This window comes from Acanthisitta chloris, unplaced genomic scaffold, assembly GCF_000695815.1.
Source record: "Acanthisitta chloris isolate BGI_N310 unplaced genomic scaffold, ASM69581v1 scaffold69, whole genome shotgun sequence".
Lineage (NCBI taxonomy): Eukaryota > Metazoa > Chordata > Aves > Passeriformes > Acanthisittidae > Acanthisitta > Acanthisitta chloris.
Window position 1 is genome coordinate 173745 of NW_008689704.1, and position 24200 is coordinate 197944.

At 37.4% G+C, this 24200-nt stretch overlaps 1 protein-coding gene across 1 annotated transcript in view; it reads right to left on the reverse strand.

Moving 5' to 3' along the window:
- Window positions 1-24200, reverse strand: part of DIAPH2 (diaphanous-related formin 2) — a gene marked incomplete at both ends in the record, with an annotated part of 145840 nt that overhangs the window by 10551 nt on the left and 111089 nt on the right. The window contains 2 exons of the mRNA XM_009081519.1: window positions 4253-4388; window positions 18945-19109. Of these exons, the coding sequence (XP_009079767.1) occupies window positions 4253-4388; window positions 18945-19109 (301 nt within the window). The remainder of the gene's footprint in view (window positions 1-4252; window positions 4389-18944; window positions 19110-24200) is intronic.

A 24200-nucleotide genomic window follows, 5' to 3' on the forward strand; every position in this document is an offset into this window, starting at 1 on the left:
TGGGAGGAGACACAGCTGGGACAGGTGACCCAAACTGACCAAAGGGATATTCCACTCCATATGACATCACGCTCAGTATATAAGGTGGGAGGAAGAAGGAGGAAGGGGGGACATCTGGAGTGATGGCATTTGTCTTCCCAAGGAACCGTTACGCGTGATGGGCCCTGCTCTCCTGGAGATGGCTAAACACCTCCTGTCTGTGGGAAGCAGTGAATTAATTCCCTGTTTTGCTTTGCTTGTGTGTGCAGCTTTTGCTTTCTCTATTAAACTGTCTCTATCTCAACCCATGAGATTTTCTAGCTTTTACCTTTCCGATTCTCTTCCCCATCCCATTGGTGGGGAGTGTGTGAGTGGCTGTGTGGTTCTTGGCTGCTGCCTGGGGTTAAACCACGACATTCTATACCTGCTCACATTTAAGCATAATGTAAAACTTAATCTTTTTTTCTTGAGAATATTAGATTTCAGGAAGTGAGCAGCATATCCAACCATATCGACAGCAATAGGAAAAATAATGACTTCCCAAAGGGATTGTAACACTTACCTCATTGAAATCCAGCACAATAAACTAATAATCTTTAAAATGTAAATAAGCCCTGAGTTTTATCACTTCAGGTACCCCATGCAAGCAACAGCCAAGATAAAAATTCAAAAGATTAAGGCTAAGACATCTACAAAATAATGCGTAACTCATAATAAACTTTAGTATGGATTTATCTTTATGCTAAAGGTCATGGAAGGAAGAAAAAACAGCCAGAAAAGCACAGAATCATGAGAAAACTGTATGAGAATAATGAGAAAACAAAAAGAACCTCTGGAATTGTATTGTGCACCACTCACTGCAAGTGAGACAAGAGTTCAAGGAAACACAGTGGAATTATTGCTGACACAAGAACACACCACTCTGAAGAAGTAGCATAAGAATATTTATATAAGGGTACTTGAAAAGGGAAAAATCGGAATATCCATCAACCAGCAGCACAGAACTTCACTTCCATTACCTTCATCTGCACTAGGGAAGAATGTTAATATGCCTTCAAAACAATTAATTCCATACTAATTGGGACTGAGGAAGCTCTTCTATCTTTTATTCTAGTACTGGTAGTTAAAAGGTGGTTTTAATTGCCATAGTAATCAGATATAATGAAGAGCAAAACTGTTTCTGATGAAATAACATTTGCATCAGAATTGCTGTTAGACACTTCTCAGCTCCCAGCAAGCTGCCTCCAGTTATTTTTTCCTCTCTCTGGTTCAGAGATGCACGTGGAAGCAATGCTGCCACAATTTTGCAGATGTTCAATCAGATGGAAGTCATGAAAGACTTTCCCTCAGAATTCCATCTCTCATAATGAGAAAGAATGGTTTATGGTTTGAACTGTGAAACTTGAGATCTCTAGCTGTATGGATAAATCATCTAAGTCCTTCTGTGTCTCCACAGTTCACCACAAAACCTGGCACAGAGAAACATGACAAAAGTTCAGGCACAACATAATGGGAAATATGTATTAACTACAAGAATTTCTTAAAAAAAAATTTTTACATTAAGCAACAGCTCCCATGACAACATATTTTAAGGAGCAGTTTTAAATCAATGTGATATAAAATATCCTTTTTCATTAAGAATATTTAAAATCTACTCTGAAAAACATTAAGAGTAGAATTCCATGACAATGTAACAATTTACTTCTTTTAGCCAAATTCAACAGATGCTAACAATTTTGGTAAGTTTTTCTGAGTTGTAATTTTTATAGAGCTTTTTAATATATTTTTACATTCATCTTGACATATTTGGGAATGTTTAGCAGGATTTATAGCAGTTCCCACATAGTATTTATGTGGCATCTCAGTTACACAAAGCATGAAGCCACCAAAACAATTCAACTGGTCTTCAAAATCCTGGCAACTCTCAGCTTACCTGATCATCAGGTATTATGCAGCACATCTTGATTCTGGCCACACTGAATTTTTCTACAGTTACACCAAGAAACACATATTAATTGCAACATTTAATTAATTATAGCTTATTCTAATCTGGATTCTCCACTGGCCACAAAAAATGTTATCATTGCATAGTCAGGTAACAGCAAAAAAATACTTATTATAGAATTGCACAATAAAAAGCTGAAAAATGTAGGAACCCTATTGTTCTGACCTTAAGGGCTGTAGCAATGTGTTAAAATTTTATTCTTGAAGATACAGCTAGAGAAATAGCTGGAAGAGGGCTAGGTTAAAACAACCCTTTGGGTGAAAATCACCTTGTCAAAATGACAGCTTGAGAGGACATCTGCCTCCTTCCTCTAAGTCTTCTGTGTCACATTCACTTAGACAAATCTACAAACTATTTATATAAGCAGCAATGAGCACACAGAAGTAGATGCATCAACAAAAAAAAATAAGTTATTTGGCAAAACCAGTCAATTGAATATCAATGTAATTGAATCCAGTGGGGATGGAGGTATCCCCTACCTCCTACCACAGCAACAGAGTTGTAACACGTGCAATGGATATTTCAATACATTTAGAAATTGGAAAAATAGTTTAGCAGCATTAAACTAATTTGTGTCATGAGTTTAGAAACATTAGCAACTTAAATGGCAGTTTTGGTGCATTGGGCCATGTAGAGTTACTCACATATTTGCATTTTCAGCAAAAGAGAACTATAATGCAAAATTAAACTCTAGTTGTATCTGTTGATAGGAAAAGTCTTTCACGATGAAAAGCAAAATGCTATCAGTGTACTGAGGCATCTATCTCACTGCTCAGTGTGGTCTACCCCTCATCTGCTTAAAAAAATTAGCAGATGGAGACAGGTGTGCTCTCACCTACTGAGCTGAGGCAATTTAAGAAGTTGTGACTTCAAAGTGAGAGCTACAGGCCTTAAATACAGAGCAATTCACTGACAATAGCGTCTAAGTGGGCTTTTCACACTTTGCAACACCTAATAAAACATCTCAGCTTACACTGCCTGGAGTGGTAGTTCAAATAACCTCTCTCAGTGTGTCTTCAAGCACATAGGCAGAGGGGAGGGTGATGAAGGGATACTAAGGGGGTTCTTAACCCACTCACAGAAAAGTGACTGTTCTTATTACCAAGGACTTTTTTTTTTGGCAGGTGACAGATATTAAAGAAAGATTAGACAAAGGCTGAAAGAATGGATTAGAAAAGTCTGATTAGAAATGTCCAGAAGCTTAAATTCACAAAATAAATGTCTATGCATCACCTATATTTAATGTTTACATTTTGTTTATAGCTAAATTGAAATTAGACTGATCTTTATATGGTCTGAAATTAAAGCTTGTCATCTACACAAAGCAACTGAGTCATTCACTAAAATTTATGCTGCAGTATATTCCATGCAGTGTCACTGCCACTTCCAGCAAGGCCAAAAATAACAGTGTTTGTGGCACCACTGCAGAAACCCTCCAAGAAAACCCAAAGAACATTATTCCACAAGTATATGCCTGTTAAGGCTGTTCTGTGGAGAACAAGGAGAAGTGTTTTACAGACAGGTCAGATTAGCAGATTAACACAAACTCAGAGACTGAACAAAAAATCCCAAGTAATTTTACCACCTCTAATTGCCTTCAGAATCAGGCAGGTAAAGAATAAAGCCTGTATTTTACAATCTTCTGGAAAGCTGCACAGCATCAATATCAAGACCACCCCACTCCTTCTGCTTTCTTACTTTGCTCTCTTAGGGTGGCCTCATGTGAAACACAATCTTCTCACAGCTGAGAGACCCAACACATTGCTTTTTATCGTGCTGAAATGTCACTCTGTACTTAGGCTCCAAGCTCAACCAGATTTTCCAGCTCTTAATAGGACTATTGGGACAACATCCATTATAGCAGAGAGCCCCCAAGCCCAGAAAGAAAGAACTTAATTGCCACAATACTTTGATTATAGAGATGTTTACAGAATGAAATTAACAACAAAGCAAGTAAGATACTTCTGCTTGGAAGTAAATTCATGTGAAAAAAAATCAATTAACTGTTACGAAAAGGGAAAAAAAGCCAATAATTCATGACAAAAGACCTTAAAAGGAATATTGCATGTATGAAGTGGCAGATACGGAACGACATGATCAGATAGGTTAAACCAAAACAGAATTTTCAATTTTAATCAAGTTAACTTTTTTTCAGCTTTCAGAACACTCAGCAAATATTTTTCATATTGATCAGAAATAGCCCTCAGTTTGTTATTCCTGACTTTGTTTTTCTTTGAACAAATCTCTCCACTAAAGATGATGTCTTACCTTTGTTCATGTCAATCAACTGCTGCTTCTTCTTCTGTCGCTCCAGTCTCTCTCGTTCAGCCTTCTCTTTAGCCAGTTTGGCTCTCTTTGTTTTCTCCTCCAGTTCTCTTCTTTTGTGGTTTTCTTTTACTGCATCCTGCATTACATAAAATGAACATGAGTGTCTATATACTGATGAAAACAAATGTAACAAAAATAACCTTGTTTGCACAGATACTGTGTTTACATCCAATGAAAGGGGAAAAAAAAAATCTCCAGGGACTGGCACCAAAAACTTCCAGCATCTTCAGAAATCTTTGAGGGAACCTAATATACCATATTATTTGTAGACATCAGCATTATTAATGAGAAGAATGAAAATTGAAATAGCTTTGCATTTATGGTGAATTCAAAAATTCAAATTTTTCAGCAGCAAATCCTTGTATTTCTCTCCTATTATGACTATAAGTCTAGCTTAAACTTGTATCCTGCTGTTAAGGAGGGATGAGTGGGGATAAAGCTAAGTTTCCACAATAAAGGACTTAAATTAGAAGTAACTAAAACTGAGTTGCTAGAATTTAAGTTACAATTCCTCAAAAGTTTTGCTTGAAATAGCCAAAGCAGCCTCGATCACTTAAATACATACAACACACCAGAAGTAATGGAAAAGAGTTGAATTTATAGATTACAATTCTAAATTCTATGAGTTGACAGGTTACACAAACTAGAAATGCAAAATAACCCTGGATTTAAAAAAAAAACAACCCACAGAACACAGAACAAGCAAACTACTTCCCATGATCTTGCCTCCATCTGGTCTAGAAAATATCCTCCTTTTCCAAAGGAGCTGAATCTCCATTTCTTGCTGTGGTGGGTTTTCCTCAGCCTCCTGCCAGGCACTCCCATCCACTCACCCTCCTCAGCAGGGTGAGGGGAGAACAAGACAAGCTCATGGGTTGGGATGAAACAGGGATCATTTACCAATTACTGCCGGGGCACTCTGGGAGGATTAATTTAGTTTATTGCCAATTAAAATTAAGTCAGATGCTCAGAAATGAAGACAAAAGGGAAAACTCCTCTCCTCCTTCTCAGACTTGACCTCACTTCTTCATTCCCAACTCTTCCATGGCAGCAGACAGGCCATAACAGCTCCTCTCTGCCACTCAGTCCTCCTCACACTTTTCATCTGCTCCACTCTGGGTCCTCCCTGCAGGTTACAATCCCTCAGGACAAACCTGCTCCAGCATGGGGCTCCCCATGTGCTGCCATGGACCTGGAGCACCTTCTTCCTCTCCTCCTTCCTGGCCTTGGTGCATCCAGGGCTGCTCCTCATCTGTTTCCCCTCACTCCTCCCTGCCAGGCAAATGCTGCCCACTGGAAAAGGTTTTCACACAGGCACCATGTCCATGGCTGGACCCTGTGGTGGGGCTGTTGTGGAACCAGCTGAGTCTGACACAAGGCAGTCCTGGCATCCCCTCGCAGAGGCTGTCCCTGACACTACCAGCCCCTGGACACAAGCACTCATCACTTCCCTTCACAAATACCTTCACAAGTCTTCTTACACTGCCTGCTACCTTCACAAAGAGAAATATTGGAATTCCCATAAGATGTTACCCAAGATCCTAAATTTCTCCTTCGTTTCGCCTTCCCCGAGATTCATTTATCATGAAGAAATTCACTGCAATCCATCACGATGGAATGTCACCTTATGTCATGGACAGACATGATAAATATTAGAGATAATGTTCTTATTGGTATTCACAACAGCTACAAATTTATTGCTCTCTTCACTCTCCAACTCACAGTCTAACAACAACCTCTACCTACTAGTACTGCAGGTCTGGGTTTCAGGTGATTTTGGGAGTACCAACTAATTATATCCAACAAGTAGCATAACAGTAAAGAAGACACTGGATCCAAAAATGTCCAGAATTCACACAGCACATGTTCATCAATGATGGCTCAAGTTTTAAAAGCTTAACAGTCAATTCTTACTAAGCACAGGGCATAAGATAAATGACTTCCATGGCAATGTGTACTTTATTTCCTATGCAATGTGATTGTACTCTAAAGACTAGGAAAAACATGTATGATCCCAAATACAAACAAAAGAGATTTCTTTGTGGATGTCTTTGGAAATATCCAAGACAATATTTCAGCTATTCTTCCACAAATAAAACTGCCTTAATAATTTTGGAACAGACATATTAATTATACAGTTCTATATAATCCTCAGATATTACATTTCAAATGTTTATAAACTAAACATAGAATCATTTAGGTTGGAAAAGACCTCTAGGATCATTAAGTCCAACTGTTAACCCAGCACTGTTATGTTCACCACTAAGCCATGTCCTCAAGTGCAACATCTCCATGTTTTCTGAACACTCCAGGGATGGTGAGTTGACCACTTCCCTGGGCAAGTTGTTCCAATGCCTGACCATCCTTCCAGTGAGGACATATAACACCCAATCTAAACTTTCATCTTACTGTGCACATGCTAGGAAGAAATGACAGACAATGACTGTCACTTCCAAAAGAAAATCCTATCTAAAGCAACTCTAAGTGTTAATACATGTAAGTTATATCAGTGCTTGGCAATCCAAGACTCCAAAATGCTTCCAAATAAAGAATATTCACTCAAGCAAGAGAGAACATATTTTAGTGTGTACATATGCCATTTCAAGAGTTAAGTGAGGTAAAATACTACATTTCACCCCCTGCTTCATAGCTGACACGGTTTTGCAGAGATGCTGGATACCACAGTTACCACAGATGTTACTCACAGCCTCACTTGAAAATTGGACTAAGAACTGCATTCACTGTACCATCACAGAACCAATTGCACTGAGAAACACCTTTTCTTTCAGAAAAGAGAAAAGAGAATTAAAGGACAAAATCAATGTCTTATCCTTTTTGGTTTTGGACAGTTATGTCTCTGCACATTCAATCACACTTGACAGGGATTTCATTTTACTGCAACTTCACAGGCTGTAAATGGAAGTAAATGCCCACAATCTTATGAGAGAAAGCAAATATGAAATGTCATGGCTGCACTAGCAGCCCACTAGCCATTGACATGCTATGATTAGATCATAGATTCTGTCACGTTTTCTAACAGGAAGACTACAGCAGACTGAACTAAACAAGCTGTAAAGTTATTGTATCTGGAAATTCACTTTGAGCCAGACTGTACAAGTTCTAGATGAAAGGAGATTCTGTGAAAACTCAGACTGCAGTTCATAAAATACAATGGATACCAATTATGACTTTGAAAAGAGCCATTCAAAATAAAGGTATAATTTTCCTGAAGAACAGTAAGATAACACAAAACTGATAACTGTGTGGGAGTGTCTACCTTTATCTACCTACACCCATCTCTCCATATATGAGCATGTCTGTGTACAAACAAAACTAAACCCACCATTCCAACACACGCAGCACATGACACACAAAGAGGGCAGATGAGCCTCCACATTTCCTAGGGGTTTGGGGGGGAGGTGGGGGGCTTATTGTTTGTTTTTATGTTTGTTTTGTTTTTTCCCCCAGGGTATAAATGCTTTAGATGTAAATCTTCATATCTAGTCCCTTTCCAGCGACTATAAAGGAAGAGATGAGGACAGCAAGTGAAAAATTCACTAAGCACTAACCTGAGAAACCAGACTTTTTTTTCCAAACAACCTGCTGCTACCACAGGCTGCAGAAATGAGCATTTACATCCAGCACTATCTGCAGTGTACAGTCAATCTGAGCACTCTGCAAGGCAGAAGAGAAAGCCCAGCAAACAGAAAACAAGGATGGAATCTTTGAATCATCACCAGCATTTAGTGCATGCAATCTCCTTCCTTCATAAAGCACCTCAGAACCAAACCACCTGGAATGCACTTCTTTGTTAGTACTCTCCATCAGGCCCTTGGACTCAGCCACTTCCTATTTGTTATGTCATTTACTACTGTACATTAGCCAGAGTTGGATGAAAGCCTGAAATAAATCATTGGCAAGAACATACTCCCACTTGTTTTAAAGTTATGTGCTGAAGGCAAAAGAAATATATATTCATCTATATTTACAAACATACTTTACATTTGAATTAATATTGCTAAGAAATTTGATCATAGTTTCTCAAAGCTGATTGAAGATGACTGTAAATAAAGGTAAAGAGAATTTTGACTCAGATGTACAGTGGTTTCTACAGCGTTCGCTCTGTCTGAATTATACCCCCAACCCTTTAAGTTTCATTTTCTACAGGTTTTACTGCAAAGGGTGCTTTTTCTAATCTCATGTGGCTTTGAATACTTCATTATTAAGTATTTGCTCATTTTCTAGATCTCCAGACTGTGGAGAAGCCTAGCAATATCTAATACAAAGGGGGGATGATGCTGCACCTGCCTCACCACAGTGTTATTTGGGCCCCTCCAATCTGAAGTTAAGCATTAAATAAAGTTCAAAGAAATCTGGGCATCATCTCATGCCTTCTCCTCTTCTTCCATTGCAATGCTTTTATACTCATCTATATATTTTCTCTTCCAAACTCCTGAGTTGCAGTGGATTTCTTTCAATACAGAACCATGTATTTCAGATTATCAGGTTACTTTTAAGTACCAAATGCCAGGGATACCCTGTCTGTGTAGGTCTGCAGGCTAAATTACCTCAAAAGGAAGAGAACAGTTTCAATACTGAAAAAAACAGCTCTGTAATTGTGGCATTGCTTTTAAAAGAGGAAAAAAAATCGGCAGTTTTGTTACTGCAGTGTAACTCAACATGACAAACTACTTACTAATGTTCATAGGTATTTACTACACAACTAGATTTATTCCCCAATTAAAGGATAAACCCCAAATAATCTAACAGTTACAAATCAGACAAGTATCACAGAGCAAGAAGCAATCCATAGGTAAGAATGAAAGCCTTCCCAACAGCTCTGGAAAACATTTTGCAAAGTATTCATCTAGACTCTTGTTCTCAAAACATGTAAACACCTGCAAAAACTGAAGTAATTTTCAAGTGAATCTCAACAGACAAATATTTAAATGCATACAACCCCTTTTTTTGACGTGCTGCTCAAACCCTCTGTACCTTTGGTTAGTGCATAAGGGCATGCAGTTTTGCTAATTCAACAGCAAATTAAAACTTAGAGAAAGTTTGAGTGTGGATTTGTTTTGTTCTAATAAAAACAAAACCAAATTATTGTCTCTCCTAGCAGAGAAACAGATTCAGCAAGGAATATTATCTCTTTTTAAGTGAGTTAGTTGAACACATCACATAGCTTGATGTTCCCCCTTGTGTTTATTAGGATTCACTGAAGTTCAGCTCTTGTACTCAGGACTGCCAGTTTCCAGCTTGGCTTCCTTAAGAAGCCAATAAAAAATTAATGCACCTCTTGCATTTTGTACATATCTTAAGTTTTGACAGACAAACATATTCACACATAGACATGGTTGTAAATAGGCTCTCCAAGGTAAATTATTAAAAACAAGAAGAAAGAAAACAAACTGTAATGCACAAATCTCCTTGGATATTAAGGATGCAGTTGGCTACAAAGCGGTCATGCACCAATAATGTAGGCTGCCTGTGATCCCTCAGGCCTTCCTTAAATTTGCCTTGCAACTGCAAAAATGAACTCAAGTTCCAGCAAAATAATCTTTTTCAGTCAGAAATCATTAGGAACAACAAACTCAGATTAACAGGAAGTTAATCTACAGAAAGAAAGAGAGTTGAAATAAAGCAGATTGAGCAATCAGTTTACATGTAAAAGAAAGATCTTTCGTGAGTATTCCTTGGAGGATAACATATTTAAATACATTGTTATCCTTACAAAAATAATGGAAAAGAGATGTAATGAGCTGGTATTAAACCAGAGCAGACAAATTGAATTTCCTGATGGGTGGTCATGAAACAGTAAGTAGAAAAGATTACGTTTGGGATAGTGCCCTGTGCCTCGTGCATCAGGGCCATCACATCTGACAGGAGATGTCTTTGGCTTGCCATGACAGATTAAGGGTTTTGGCAAGTGGAGCTGCTGCTGTCTGTTCAGGTGGGGAGAAGGGTTTTGCTGCCAGCTTATCAGCTGCGTTGCAGAAACACTTAAAACTGTCTAGTGATGTAAGTTAGGAGAGGTTTGCAGTGTTTACTGATTCGAGTTTAAGACTAGCAATGTGAAGCTGTATTGTATGACTTAATTACCCAATGGTATATGTTTGAATGATTACTGAATAGCCCTCAAGTGGACAGATTTGGGACTGTTTTACCAGCTCCTTTCCATCAATATTTGGATAGCAGAATAAACACATATGCCTAATTCAGGTTATTCTTGAAAGAGACACAGAGCTGAAATACACACACACACTAACAAAACAGTATCAGCGTCTTCACAAAGAAATCCAGCTTAAAAATCCCAGCAAAACACATGTTGGCTGTTTGGGCACCATCTCAGAAGAGAAACCAAGGCCCAGAGCAGACGAATTATTGTTTTATTCCAAAAGCAAATTTTCTGGATCAAGGAAAAGACACACCAGCATTTTGGCAAGTGAAAACCTGCATCAGCATGCAAGCACAATCCTTTAGACTTTTAAACAAAAATTCACTCCAAGGTAAATCTCTAAGAACTGTTCATACAAAAGCCTAAATCCAGTAGAAAAAAGTGAATTATACTTTTAAACAGTAGGACCTTGAATATGATGGGTTGAAAGGTTTCACAGTTTCTGGCTAGAAATTCTCGACAGTTTAATAGAGGCTGTGAGAATTATACACAATGTAGTGTATAAAGACAAAGTATTTAAACCACAAAACAAACTGCCTGGATTGGAAAGATATTGCAGGTTTCCTTAAAGGCATGGCTGGTGGACTGTCAGGAGGAGGAGTTCTAGAAGTATGTGGCATTACACTCTGAAGAAATAACAAAAGTGAAATACCCAGCATTGAAGGGATATGCTTACACAGCTGCAAATTTTTTTAGAGGTTTCTTACACCTTCCACTTCATGCTTCACATTGTGTTTTGACAGGATTATCCAATTCTATTAGCTTGCTTTGGATTTTTCCAAACGTGATAAGCAAGCAAATATGAACTTAAGGAAGTGAATGAGCTCTAATTTACTACAACATCACAAGCTAATTGAAGCTGCAATAATGCAGTGATCAATCTGAAATCACAATTAAGACAAACATGGATTCCAATTATCAAATTATCTTAATAAGATACATGAACAAACAGAATGATGAGACTATATATGTGAAACAAAATTGGAGATTTTAGAGAAGTCAGACCCTTTTCTAACACATGACTACTTGTCACACATGTTAGGTGCAGTTGTTGGCATCTGTAGCCTCTACACATCTTCTATGGAAAGATCTCTTCTAAACTTAGAAGAATGACAAAGAGAGTCACTTAGAGCAGGTAATCACTGGTTTACAAGAGCTTTTCAACAGCTTAAGTATCGTGACAGTCAAAATCCCAAATTATGCTTTGTTTTCAGGGTGGAATGAGAATTCAAAATCCTCATTTAAATATTATAAACTTCCAAGACAATACCTGGGAATAATGACATTACCCAGTTGGACTTGCTGCCATCAGCACTGAATATCAAACAGAATGACTACAGAAAAAAAATTTAATCCTGTTCCTTTTCAAGATTAGGAAATTTAACTTCGTGACTTCCCTTAGACCATGTTTCCCCATATTACTTCTGAAAATATTACAAAATCAATGGCATCACTAAAGTGACATATGACATCTAGTGCTTTTACTCCATCCACCAGTTACACTGGCCAGAACAACATCCCAGCCCCATCTATTCTGCCTGTTATTTCTACACTTGCCAACCTTTAAGTGCTCCCCAATGTGGTATACTTTCATCCAGTTTAACTTTTTTTATATTCTTTTAATTTCATTTTACATCTTTTGGAGAATTTCCAAGACAAATGCCATCCGTATGTTTTGTATCATGAACAGAGTAAGTACTTATCTAGCAGCAGTAACCCCTTGTAAATAAAGTCAATGAGTTACTGCTCCTACGTGAATTCTTTTGCCTCCGATTCCATTGTAAACTTGTAAACTTTCATAGTCTACACCTAATTCCTGATTTGTTCAGTGTAATGATTAAAAATATATTCTCCTCAGCACTAGGTGGATGTATATACTGAAATGAGAATTTAGAAAGCTTACAAAAGGGTTTGTGCTTCAGTTTTGGGGGCGGGGGAAGAAGGGTTTGCTATATACTGCCTGTTAATAAGGACAATGTTTCACTTTTGATACTACCTCTTGGGAAATTTCACTGGAGAAAATACTTCTTGCTCATTATTCTTTATTTTTTCATAGCTTCCTGCTAGCTGGAAACTGTTATCTTTCAGACTGCATTAAAGAACTGTTACTTTTCAGGCAGAAGGGAGAAACTGTATTCCCAGACAAATAACCAGGGAGAACAATGAATAAATAGAATCTTTCTTTTAAATCACTCCTAAATTACAAACACAATTTATGACTTTGAAAGTTGGGAATTTAGCCTGACTATGTATTGTATTTCATAGTAAATCAGATGCTTATTATGCATTTATTTATGTATTGTATAGTCATTGATTTATATTACTGTAGCCAATGACCTGTTGTATTCAAGGAACTTTTCAAAGAGGCCACAGGGAAAAAAAACCAACAACATTCCTGAGTCATGGAGCTTGAAACTTACTTTGATGCAAGGTACAAGCAAACAAATATTAGACAGAAGGTCTTACAGGTACATTTATACTCCAGACGCTGAGTCCACTGAGGTGAAATCTGTTTCTTATGAAGGCAACATAACAAGTGTTTTGTTTCCTGTCTGGTACAGGGCATCAATCTTATCAAATCTTGAATGACCAGAGTAGTGGTCACCAATAAAAAGTGCTCAGTTTACTGATCTTTTAATATGTCTCATCATTCTGGGGATTTTCACTCTCTGGATGTTGTATTGCAGGGTTATGGAACACATCCTGGCCATGCAGACCCCATCAATCAGTAGTAAGTGTTGATACAAAAGGGCAGTTTATTTCCTCAGTCTTTTACCAAACCCCATCTCTCATCCTGCCAGCTCAGGAGTTACTCACATCTGCTTAAACATGCACTTATACCAGAACACAATCCTTTTGCTCTAAGTACATTTATAATATAATTTAAAGATTTAATTGCTGATTCAAAGAGCTGCATTGACACAACTGTGAGAGAAGCAGTCTCCACTGATAAAACTGTCATCCAGATACAATAAAATATCACTTCACCCAAGGAAAAAGCTTCCCTGCATTTCATACAACTGTGCCCACAAATGCCTCTTACTGCTTAAAAAACAACTTGGGTTTTTTAGACTCAAAATTCACCTTTAAGACTATCTGCATTAAAGAGGAGTCCACAGAGGAAACAAAATCTGAAACATATAAAAGCTATGTAAGAAAAAAAGAACTTTTCCTATCTAATGCTAAAGGACACATCTCATACAACTTCCACGAAGCACACAGGATGATTATGAGCATTTGCAAATGTAGGTATGACCGATTTGGTGGATGTTTTTAAATGCCACCAACAGAAATGAACATCCAGAAAGTGACAGCTTAAAAATATTGCAGGTCATTTGATATAAACTGTGAGACAGCAGGTTAAAGTAAAGAACCCAAACAGAAAAGAACAAACTGGCATCTTGCTTCAGGCAACTGATTAATCATTATTTGATAAGAGCCTGAAACAATAACAAACCAAAATATATCAGGTTGCAATTGTCCTCAAGGACAACTGAAATTTGTGTTTACTTGCAACAGAAGAAAGGACCCAATCAATAAAAATCTTAAAACCATTTCTTCTTCTAACTACTCCTAAATTTAAGATATTATTATCCAGTTGATCTATTTTAACTGCAAAGAGTAAAAAACATCCCAAACAACAAAAAATCACCCTTTTTGCTACTTTGATTCAATTTCTCTGCAGTTGCCAGCTCAAAGAGAATACACCTTTTTTTTTTTTTCCAGTTCTCCTCCAGGCCTGAATCTGACTTGTGCTCCAGTGGCAAAGTCCTCCTGAAGTGCTTTATCAACTTCCTGTGACATGTCTTGAATACAGTGAGGTTATCAAGACACACTTGGGCACAAAATCAAAGTAGTAAACTGACACAGAGGTGACACAAACACCAGGAAAAAATCTATTTAAAAGCTCACTCCAAAGGTTCAAATATTCTACCTAACCTTAAGACAAATTAATAAAAAAAGAGCAAGAAGCAGTACAGCCATGAGGGGCCTGTGAGGGACAGTGCTTGGCTGCAAGAGGTAGAGGAGGAACGTGATGCACACTTTATTTCCTTGTCTCATTGCACCCTTGGCTCTAATTACATTTCCCACAAAAATGGTTAGAGAAGCCTGGGGATAAAATATAAGCAATACAGAATAATAAATAAATAAACTCTGATTCTTCTCTCTGCATCTCTAGGCTGATTCCCTATATTGCAGCTCAATGAACTGCAATGGCTCAGGAGTGTTTGGTTAGAGGATTGGTCAGAGGTGCTCTAAGTTTAGTTGGTTATTTGCAGTTGTATGATGAGCAGTTTCCATGGTGTCACTTCAACTGTGAATTACCTTCAGTGCTTTCTTCCTTCTCCTAACACCAAAAAACAGCCCCAAAATATTTATTCTCCCTCATACAAAAGTAGACAGGTGTTTTGGTACTCGATTCAAAAACTTTGTATCTGGACAGTTTTAAAGACAAAACAACAAGCAAGAAAATGCCCATACATAGAATCAATTTTTGGGGTAATTGTCTACTGCTGTACAGAAAGTGTTCCAACCCCAATCGATATATCTCACAAAGAAATGGAGAAAGGTCAGTCACTCTATCAGCCTACACTACTTACTCAAAAATTCCCTTCCTTCTGTTGTTAAGGGATAACAGAATGACTAATTATTATGTGGATAATTTTGTTGGAAAATAACTTGAAGAGAAATTGCTGGACCCAAAAGAATATCACTGTATTGCTGATGTGTTTTGAACAGAAGAATGAAAAAACAACACTGACTTCCAGAAAATGTTTCTTTTTCTCCTAAACTCTACATCTTTTCATTCAGCCTAACAACTGCTGAATGCTTAGACCACACGGAGGTGCATCTGCTAAACACTGTTTGTGTCCAACTTGCAAAAGGCAAGCAATTAGAAAAGATGATGCATGCATCTACTTTTTCATTTCAACTAATAAAATAAGCATTATTTTCCATTAAATATGGCACTTCCTCCAATAATTGTCAAGTCCTTAACATGAGTTTTCAAAAGAGCAGCTGTTTTGTTAACATTAAAATAGCTTGATATGAGTTCTATAAGGCAGAAACATAAGAAGCTCCAGATTTACTTTTATATATATTTGTTCACACACAAACTCACACAGAGAATTTCTGTGACCTGGGGATGTGATGCTCAGAATAGATTTTTGATTTAATTTTTAGAGTCATCCTTAAAAACACTCATATATATTCCCTCTTTTTTAAATACACTAGCAAAATTGCATGGTTCTATAACACACTTTTAGTTGTAAATGAAAGAAAGAAATTACCACTACCAGCAGCCTATTTAGTCAGTATTCTTGCTTTTCCCTAGCAGAATCATAGGTTAAGCAAGGGGAAACAGCTGTTGTACAAAGGTAATAGAAGCCAAGTGAAGTTTTTCTGAAGGGCTATGCTGAATTCTAAGTGCTGACAAAGGCCAATTATCTCCAGCTAGATACACAGTAGTCGCAATTAAAACACGATGTAGATGCAAAGCATTCATTGTTCACAACTAGCCTTTAAGGAAAACCTTCTTCAAGCACAAACAACACCCATCCTGCCATGCAGAGAGCTGAGGAGGGACAAGGGCCACCCTGGTTGACTGGGGAATTCCTGACAGAGCTCCAACACAAGCCAGGAACAAGGAGAAGGGGAAGACCAGTTATACTATCAAGAAGGAACACTGCCCAAGGAGGGAAGCAATTAAGTCAAAGCTCAGACGGAGATAAACCGGTAACGAGCAAAGCAATGAAAAAGGCTTTTATAGCTACAAGGACAGACAAAAGAAAATGAAGAAAAGACATGGAGCTGCTGTTTGAATGGGGCATGGAACTTCAGACCAAAGAACAGGCTGAAGTATTTGTGCCCCCTTCATCTCAACCTTTGCCATCACAGTCTCACAGGCAGCTCTGGCAGTTGCCTGGTGTCAGTGCAAGGCCTCGATTTCATCAAAAAGTTGTGGCACTCAAGGGACATCTCCAATGCCTGGAAAAGGCAAATAACCTTATCTTCAAAAAAACTGATGATAGCTTGGGGCACTACACACTGGTTAGTCATCGCTTCTGTTTTCAGGAAGATCACAGACTGATTACTGCTGGAAGGCATTTCCAGGTACTTAGAGGGCAAGGAGGTGAGTGGAAACATCAAAGGTAAATTGTGCCTGACCAACCCAATTGCCTTCTCTAATGAGAGGATGGGCACTCTGGATGAGAGGAAAGCAGGGGATGTTGCTTCCTTTGGCTTTAAAAAACCTTCAATACAGTCTCCCAGTCATGGGATCTGCATCCATGGGCATACAACACACTTAGATGAAGTTCCACGCAGCTTGGACTAACTTCTACACAGCTCTGAGCAGAGGCAAACTCAGTGATCCTTACATTGCCTTGCTGCAACCTACATTACCTTATGATTCTATGATTTGCCTCGTTGCCATAAACGTTCACACCAGAAATGTATCAAAAACTGAAGAAGAAATCTGAAGAACTTCCGAATTAAATTAATATGGCAGAAGAAACAAGCTCTATCAATAGACAGGCACTAGCAAGGACACAGGAGAAGCACAAATAGGAAGGAATGAGCCATCAATATTTCAAAAATATTTGGAATTAGACTTCAATCATTTACCAAAATACTAGAAGTTAACGGGCCCACTTAGAGAAAGCAGGAAGGCATTACACCAGTGTAAGCTGGACAAATCTAATAAATATGTATGCTCTAGGGAACATTTGGAGATGCAATATATCCTCAGTCTTATCTGATTGCTCCTGAATTCTTATCAGTAGTTATTACTGTCTTGCAGTAAATCCCACAGATTAAAGGAGTTTCAGTATCTTTTTCCTTTTGGGAAACTTCTTGCAAGCATCAAAATATTGGAGAAAATCTTAATTCTTTTTAGTATTTTTTTCCTTATAGAAAAAAATGAATTGCTGTACTGTGAACTTTTAATGTTTGCCCTAGGCCTTCCTCAAATGTCTGGAAAAAATTAAATCCCTAAACAAGAATCTTTATGCCACTAAAGTCTACAAGGTTCTGCTCTAGTGGATAAAGTAAGTCAAGAAATTCTCAAAAGACCTAATTACAATTACTACTACTCCTGTATGTATCTGAACAAGTGAACTGACTGAAGCACAAGTGATGCTGAGGAAAAGAAAGTGTCTCCTCAAGCTACACAGCCCTGTGATTTCACCATTTCATACTGAAACATTCCTATTTAAATTAGCATGCACCATACATATGGTCCAAGTTCATTTCATTACTGCATAACTTTTTTAAAAAGAAGCTTAGAAGATAAAAGGGCAGATAACATTTTAAAGACCATAGGATCAGACGGATAGAATTAACTATTTAGACCAATGTAGCATTAGAATAGTATCCTAGGAAATTATTTTGTCCAGATTTGAAAATTATAACAGATTGGAAGAAATCAGCCCTACTTTTCCGGAAATTCAAAGACTATTTGTGGTGTAACTTTTCTATTTAGAAAAACCCTTGCCTATCAGAAAGAGACCTGACACTTGATACGTCCACTGCTATTCCACGTATCCAGATTGTAAAAAGATAGACCATTAAAACTGATTCAGTACATAACAGAAATATAAAAGTTGATTATATTTCAAAAAAGCAGAAAGTAGATAAAACCTGGAAATATACAAGAGCTATTTGCTTAAAATCAAATCTAGCAGAAGGATTCAACTACTTAGAGTGGTTTAACTGCACCAAACACTTTCACAATACTCTCTGCCAAGTCTTAGGGCTGCATGATAAATTCAGGCAGCTCCTGGCAACAGACAGATCAGTGAGCCCCAGCTGTATGGCAAAGAGTGGTATTTCCAGGTGATGTTCATGCTCTCCAGAGACACAATGTGACATTCTAGGCATCTGTTTTCCCTGTACATTTCCTATTGTTCAACTAATTATGGCTCCCACATAGCCACTAGGAAAGATGCCATTCAACCCATTAAAACCTTACCTGTTGAAAACAAAATTCTTAAATTCCTTCATGAAAAAACAAAAAAGACACACCCTGACCACTCTGCATGACAGGAAATGGTAATACAAGCACTTAAGTGAACTTCATGGGTTGCGTCAGCAATACTGAGCTTATCTTGAAGGTTTCAACCTCAGCATTGCTGTCATCAGCATGGAGACGTGTCCACTCAGGTCTTGGTTGTAACTTGCTTTTCAGATCACACTTGTTTGTTGTGCCAAATCAGTTCAAAGAGGAAAAATACTTTCTAATTATCCATATCCTCATTCCCAGTTGAGTTGGGAAGTTACAAACTAGGGGATTATATCTATCAGTAACGAAAACCTAAAACATTCACCCAACTTCATGGCACAGAACAAAACAAAGTTAATTATAACAGAAAAATATTGAGAGGTGAGGAAAGAATTAAAATTGAGAGAAAAAACCCAAACAAGAATATATAATATTTTGCAGACATTACTCACCAGAAATAGACTTCTGAAGCTGCTCAGGTCACCAAAGAATTCTTCTATACTTATTGCTTTGGGATCAAAGGTAAAGTATTCTCCCAAATTTTCATACAATTTAGTCATATTGTTGTGCATGTTGCACAGTTTATCGTATTGTTCTCGGGCACTCTCAGCAAAGCTGTAAGGTTTTGTTAAGGAAAACGATTCAAATGCAACACAATCTAACAGCAAATGAAAGTAAAAGTAAAAAACAGTTAACTCAGTACAAAGGTTAGAACGGAAAAATTTGCAAGTGCTGTTCTGTTTTCAAACATGACACTTTTATATATTAATCTTAACATTTCTGCAAGTTCATACCAACCTTTCCATTAAATGTTCCCTTTCCAATGGTGAAGATTTGCCACTAATAGAGTGTACAACTTACTCTACAAAATTTACAAATATATTAGACATTTTTCTTTGAAGAAATTATTACTTTTATAGAGAAATTATTACTTTTATAGAATACATTATAGGAGAAGACATAAAAATTAGTTTGTTGTGAGACTCTATGATCTCTCACTCTGCTCAAGTAATGTCACGTTCCCCACATTATGTACATATATTTTATATGTAAAATGTGCATAACTGCCAATGACAAAATGCTATAGGATGACATCTCTTATTACAAAAGTCTTCTCTGTGGATTTTTACTGCCTGGCCAAACAGCTCATGCCTCAGGCTTCCCGGGCTAGGTACAGTTTTTGAGGAACACTCTCAGCTATGTAATGTCACAGAACTTATAAAAATGAAATATCAACCCACCCTCCCCAGCAAACTGACAAACAGCTTTGAAAGATTATTAGTGAGAAAAACACCATGGAACAACAGAAGTCTTTTTTTTTCCCCCCCTTTAGGAAGTATGGAAGTCTAGAAATGAGACTGAGATTAACTTTAATCCCAGCAGTCATCATTAAAAGTTTGACATAACGTTTTTAAATTGAAAAATGTGGTGGATTTTTTTCTCTCCCTACATGAGAAAAAATAGTTTTTGAACAATTATTTTGCAAGTACAGGAAGGGTGCGAGCTACTAAGGGAAATATTAGTTTGCCTCAAAGCAAGTATGTCTCAGTCTGCTGTTTCTTGTGTGGCTGTTTATATCCACAAAGTCACAAATCACTGGAAAAAAATCACAGCTGGTACAGGATTAAACTAGTTCTGCTGATACTGAATTGTAGCTGATGAAAGTGTTGTGCTGTACATATCAAACCCTGAGAACAAAAGACACAAGTTATTCCCTGAACTACAAAAATCATGCAGCCTGGCTCCCTGTGGCTTTTCCTTGTAACGACTCTCTTCCACGCGGATTCTGATTCCTAATAGAGCAGAGCTCATGCTTCAACCTTTCCCCAGACTTGAGACTCTAATTTGAGAGGCTGCCTAGTATCACATTTCTAATTACACAACATTTTTGAGGTCCCAATCTCTCTGCAAAACAACAAACAACCTGGAACCTAATTAGAGGATGGAGACGTACAGAGAAATCATACAAACCATTTCTTTTTGAGATTAGACTAAACCCAAAAGTGATCCTTCAGAAACAGTCAACAAATTGCAAAAGAAAGAACAGAAAACCAGGTGGATATTCTATTTAGAACATTCTGCAGCATTTGGATAGTGCTGAGTACCAAAAAGCTGTCATTTCCCAAGCTACATGCAAGCAGAACAAAGCTAAAATACCTTCCATTGGAGAGAGGCCTAATATTCCACCTGGATTTTCCTGCTCTAACTAATGGAAGGGTACATAAATAGAAATCTAAAATTTGTTTTTTAAAAGTATGATTGAAAACTTCATCTAATGTAACTTTCCAAAAGCAATCCTCTCTTCTCAATTAAAGTCTCAGTGGCATCAAAGCAAAGCTGTTAGCTTATAATGTTCTTTTAGAAGTAGAAACTCATAATGTGGTGGACATTAATATCTAAACATCAAGATTTTGAAACTGTAATATCTGCCTATACAGTGCCACAGCAGTGCAGGCACAGCACCAATACCTATATTTTCAGTTGATTGAAATGAATCTGGTTAGAATTTCAAGCTTGGACTTGCTCATCTTAATACAAGACAAGCCTGGTATAGTTCAGTCCTCAATGACATTTAACTGCACAAAAGGAAATGAAAGTTTAATGGCAAGAATACATTAAATAGGTAATAATGGCACATTACTGAATTATTGAGCACAGCCTAAAAATTTCAGAAAAACAAGAATTGCAGTGGAGTCAGCAGAGTGCTGTTTTGAACAGCTCACCAGAAACACTAGGAAAAAGAACTAAACAGGTATATAATTGTACAAATTCTATCTGTGGATCCTTCAAAAACAATCTCGTATAATATAAAACTAAATTAATACACTAAAAATGACTGAAAAGTGTGACAAAAAGAAAAATACTTGAGCTATGCCATATTTGCAATCAATTCTTTGAGACGAAGCTCCCAGAGTCAAATCCTCCATTCAGGTTGCACATTCACATGAGAAATAACAACAGTAAGCACTAAAAACCCACCCCAACACTGGTACTGAAACGAGAAGATATTTCAGAGTAACCCTGTAGAAACATATACTGTAATTTCAATGTTATTATTTTTTATCTAGTAAGTAGCAAACTGCAAGTAAGAAATATCATGAGCAGACAGCTTGCAAGACAAAAGAACATCAGTAAGGAGGAGGAATAGGATGAGCAGAGAGAGAACAGAGTATTTTAACTATGCTTAATTTGAAAGAAGACAAGTGAGAGCTGTAGAGACAATAGTTTCCAGTCATAAACCATGCAATATTAACAAAGTTACTGTCACCCTCTATATGCTTCATACCATCCTCCTACTTAGAAATATTAGTAACTTAAAACATCACCTTGAAATGTTCTGACTTAGCCAACACAGTAATTCCAGGGAAGCAGAGCTATATATGCCTTCACTATTTCCTGAACAAACATTAGTGAGGAGTCTGAGCTTTCTCAACTTCGTGCCACAGAAATACTTAATTCCAACAGTTTTCCTCAACACAGATAGAAGCTTAGTGAGTGCTCATTTAAAAACTGTAAACAAAGTTTCCTGATCAGTATTCTTGAATCAAACCAAAACTCACAGATTTTTCCACTAACAAGTCTAAAGATGGTTGTTCAACTAAGAGAAATAACTTTATATTCCCAAACATTTTTTTCAGTTTCATAACCATAAAAAATTATATGCCAAGACTTCACTGTAAATACTATTGCTTGGAAATACCCAGTGCAATGCCTAAACCAATTTAATTAAGCAAGCAATAATGCAAACATTACTAAGATGCTATGCTACCATATTCTGGCAGAGATAAAGAATCACTAATTGCCATCAATAGTAGAATTAAATTCTTTATGTCCATATGAGGACCACTACCATGGTACTTCCATGTTTCCTACTTGTTTCTCCCATGTAAACAGTTGAAAAAAAAATAAAATCAGAGAAATCAAGGCTGAAGACCTCAAATCAGCTTCAGGGCAAGTCATCACACGTACCATAACAACTGCTATGGACTTCACATCAACATATCAATAATGTGAGTAAGAGTTAATAAAGTACCAGAAATGTCAAACACTCATTTGCCCCAAAACACACCTATTACTGTCAGGACTTACAAAGCAGATGAAAGGCAGAACTGATAGCTTGGCATTCATCAACAATACCAATGGTGAGACATTGGAACAGGTTGCCCAGGGAGGCTGTGGCTGCCCCAACCCTGGTGGTGTTCAAGGCCAGGCTGGATGAGCCTTGAGCAACCTGATCTAGTGAGAAGGTGTCCCTGCCCAGGGCAGGAGGGTTGGGACTAGATCATCTGTAAGGCCCATTCCAACCCCTAAATTCTATGATTCTATGAATACAGGAGCCACAGCAGAAAAAACACTGCTCATTTAACTATAAGAAAAGCACTGGTGTTGCAGCAGTTCAGAAGGCTCCTCTCCAGAGCCACAGACAAGGAATTCAAGGGATGTTCAACACAAGTCTGAAACAGCAGAAAAAAAACAGGCCACCAAGTCGATGCCTTTGATACCTCCCGAAGATGAAAGACTGCACAGCAAACACAAAGGAGAGACCTGCCAGAAACTTCTTAACACTTTCCAAAAGCCTTTCAAAGACTGACTCCAAGTTCTTTTTGACACATCCTTCCAGCTACTGGTTAGAGGAAGTTGAAAACAGGAGAAAGCAGCATTCCATTGGGAGAGTTTTACATGCAATGCTTGAATCTCAAAAGCTTGTGTTGACACAAAAAAATTCATTTAAGAAAGAGGCAGCTGGCAATATGCTAGGGATGGATTATCCCCTAAGAGAGCAAAAACACGAGGACAAAAGAAAACAAAGGCCCATTGGGACTAGAGGTAGAAGATGTTCTCATTTATAAACCTTCTCAACCTAAAGGGAAGAAATCAAATGTATTTAGCATATTCCTTAAATTAGCACTATGACAAGGAGGTAAAAAATAATCAGCCTGGGATTTTCTAGGAGTCTGGAAAGCAAAGCCACCTCAACTTTATTTCTTTAAATATTTGATCTACTTACTTCTCTGTTAACTTCAGTTTTACTGGATGTATCAAGGTTTCTTATTCTGCTATACACACTGATGCTAATACTCATTACAGACAGAAACTGTTCTCAGAAGAGAGCACAGCATCACTGAGAAATCAGAAACATGGCTTTGTCATAAATTTTAACATAATTTCAAATTTGTCCACACCAGTTGTTTGGTGCATTTCTTACTGATTCTACAGATTCTATGACACACTGGTCTTTGAAAAGTAATAAAAAAAGATAATCAACAATTTAGAATTTACAATAGGAAAACTGGTAATCAATGTACTACTCCCAATGTAAATAACTTGGTTCCTTAAAGTAATGAAGTTTTAGAAAATATAGTGTTAAAATAGAGTAGATAAGGTACACTTATCTACTACTAAAGAAACACATTTCAGAGAGAACTCAAAATACTTTTAGAATAATTTTTCATGACAATTACCACCAAGTGTGAAAATGCACTAAACATTTTTCAACCATACCCATCAGATTCTGTCATTTCCAAACTCCTGCATACCATTCAGAGCAGGAATCTGAATCAAGGAACAACCAAACTAGGCTAAACATCTGTTTTAACTAGCTAGAAGAGACAGTTTGATTCAATAGTGCCATCTTTAATGAAGGATGTACCAGTGCTCTTAGTTTCTGATCTCCACACTCATTCATAATGGAGCATTCTTTGACTTGA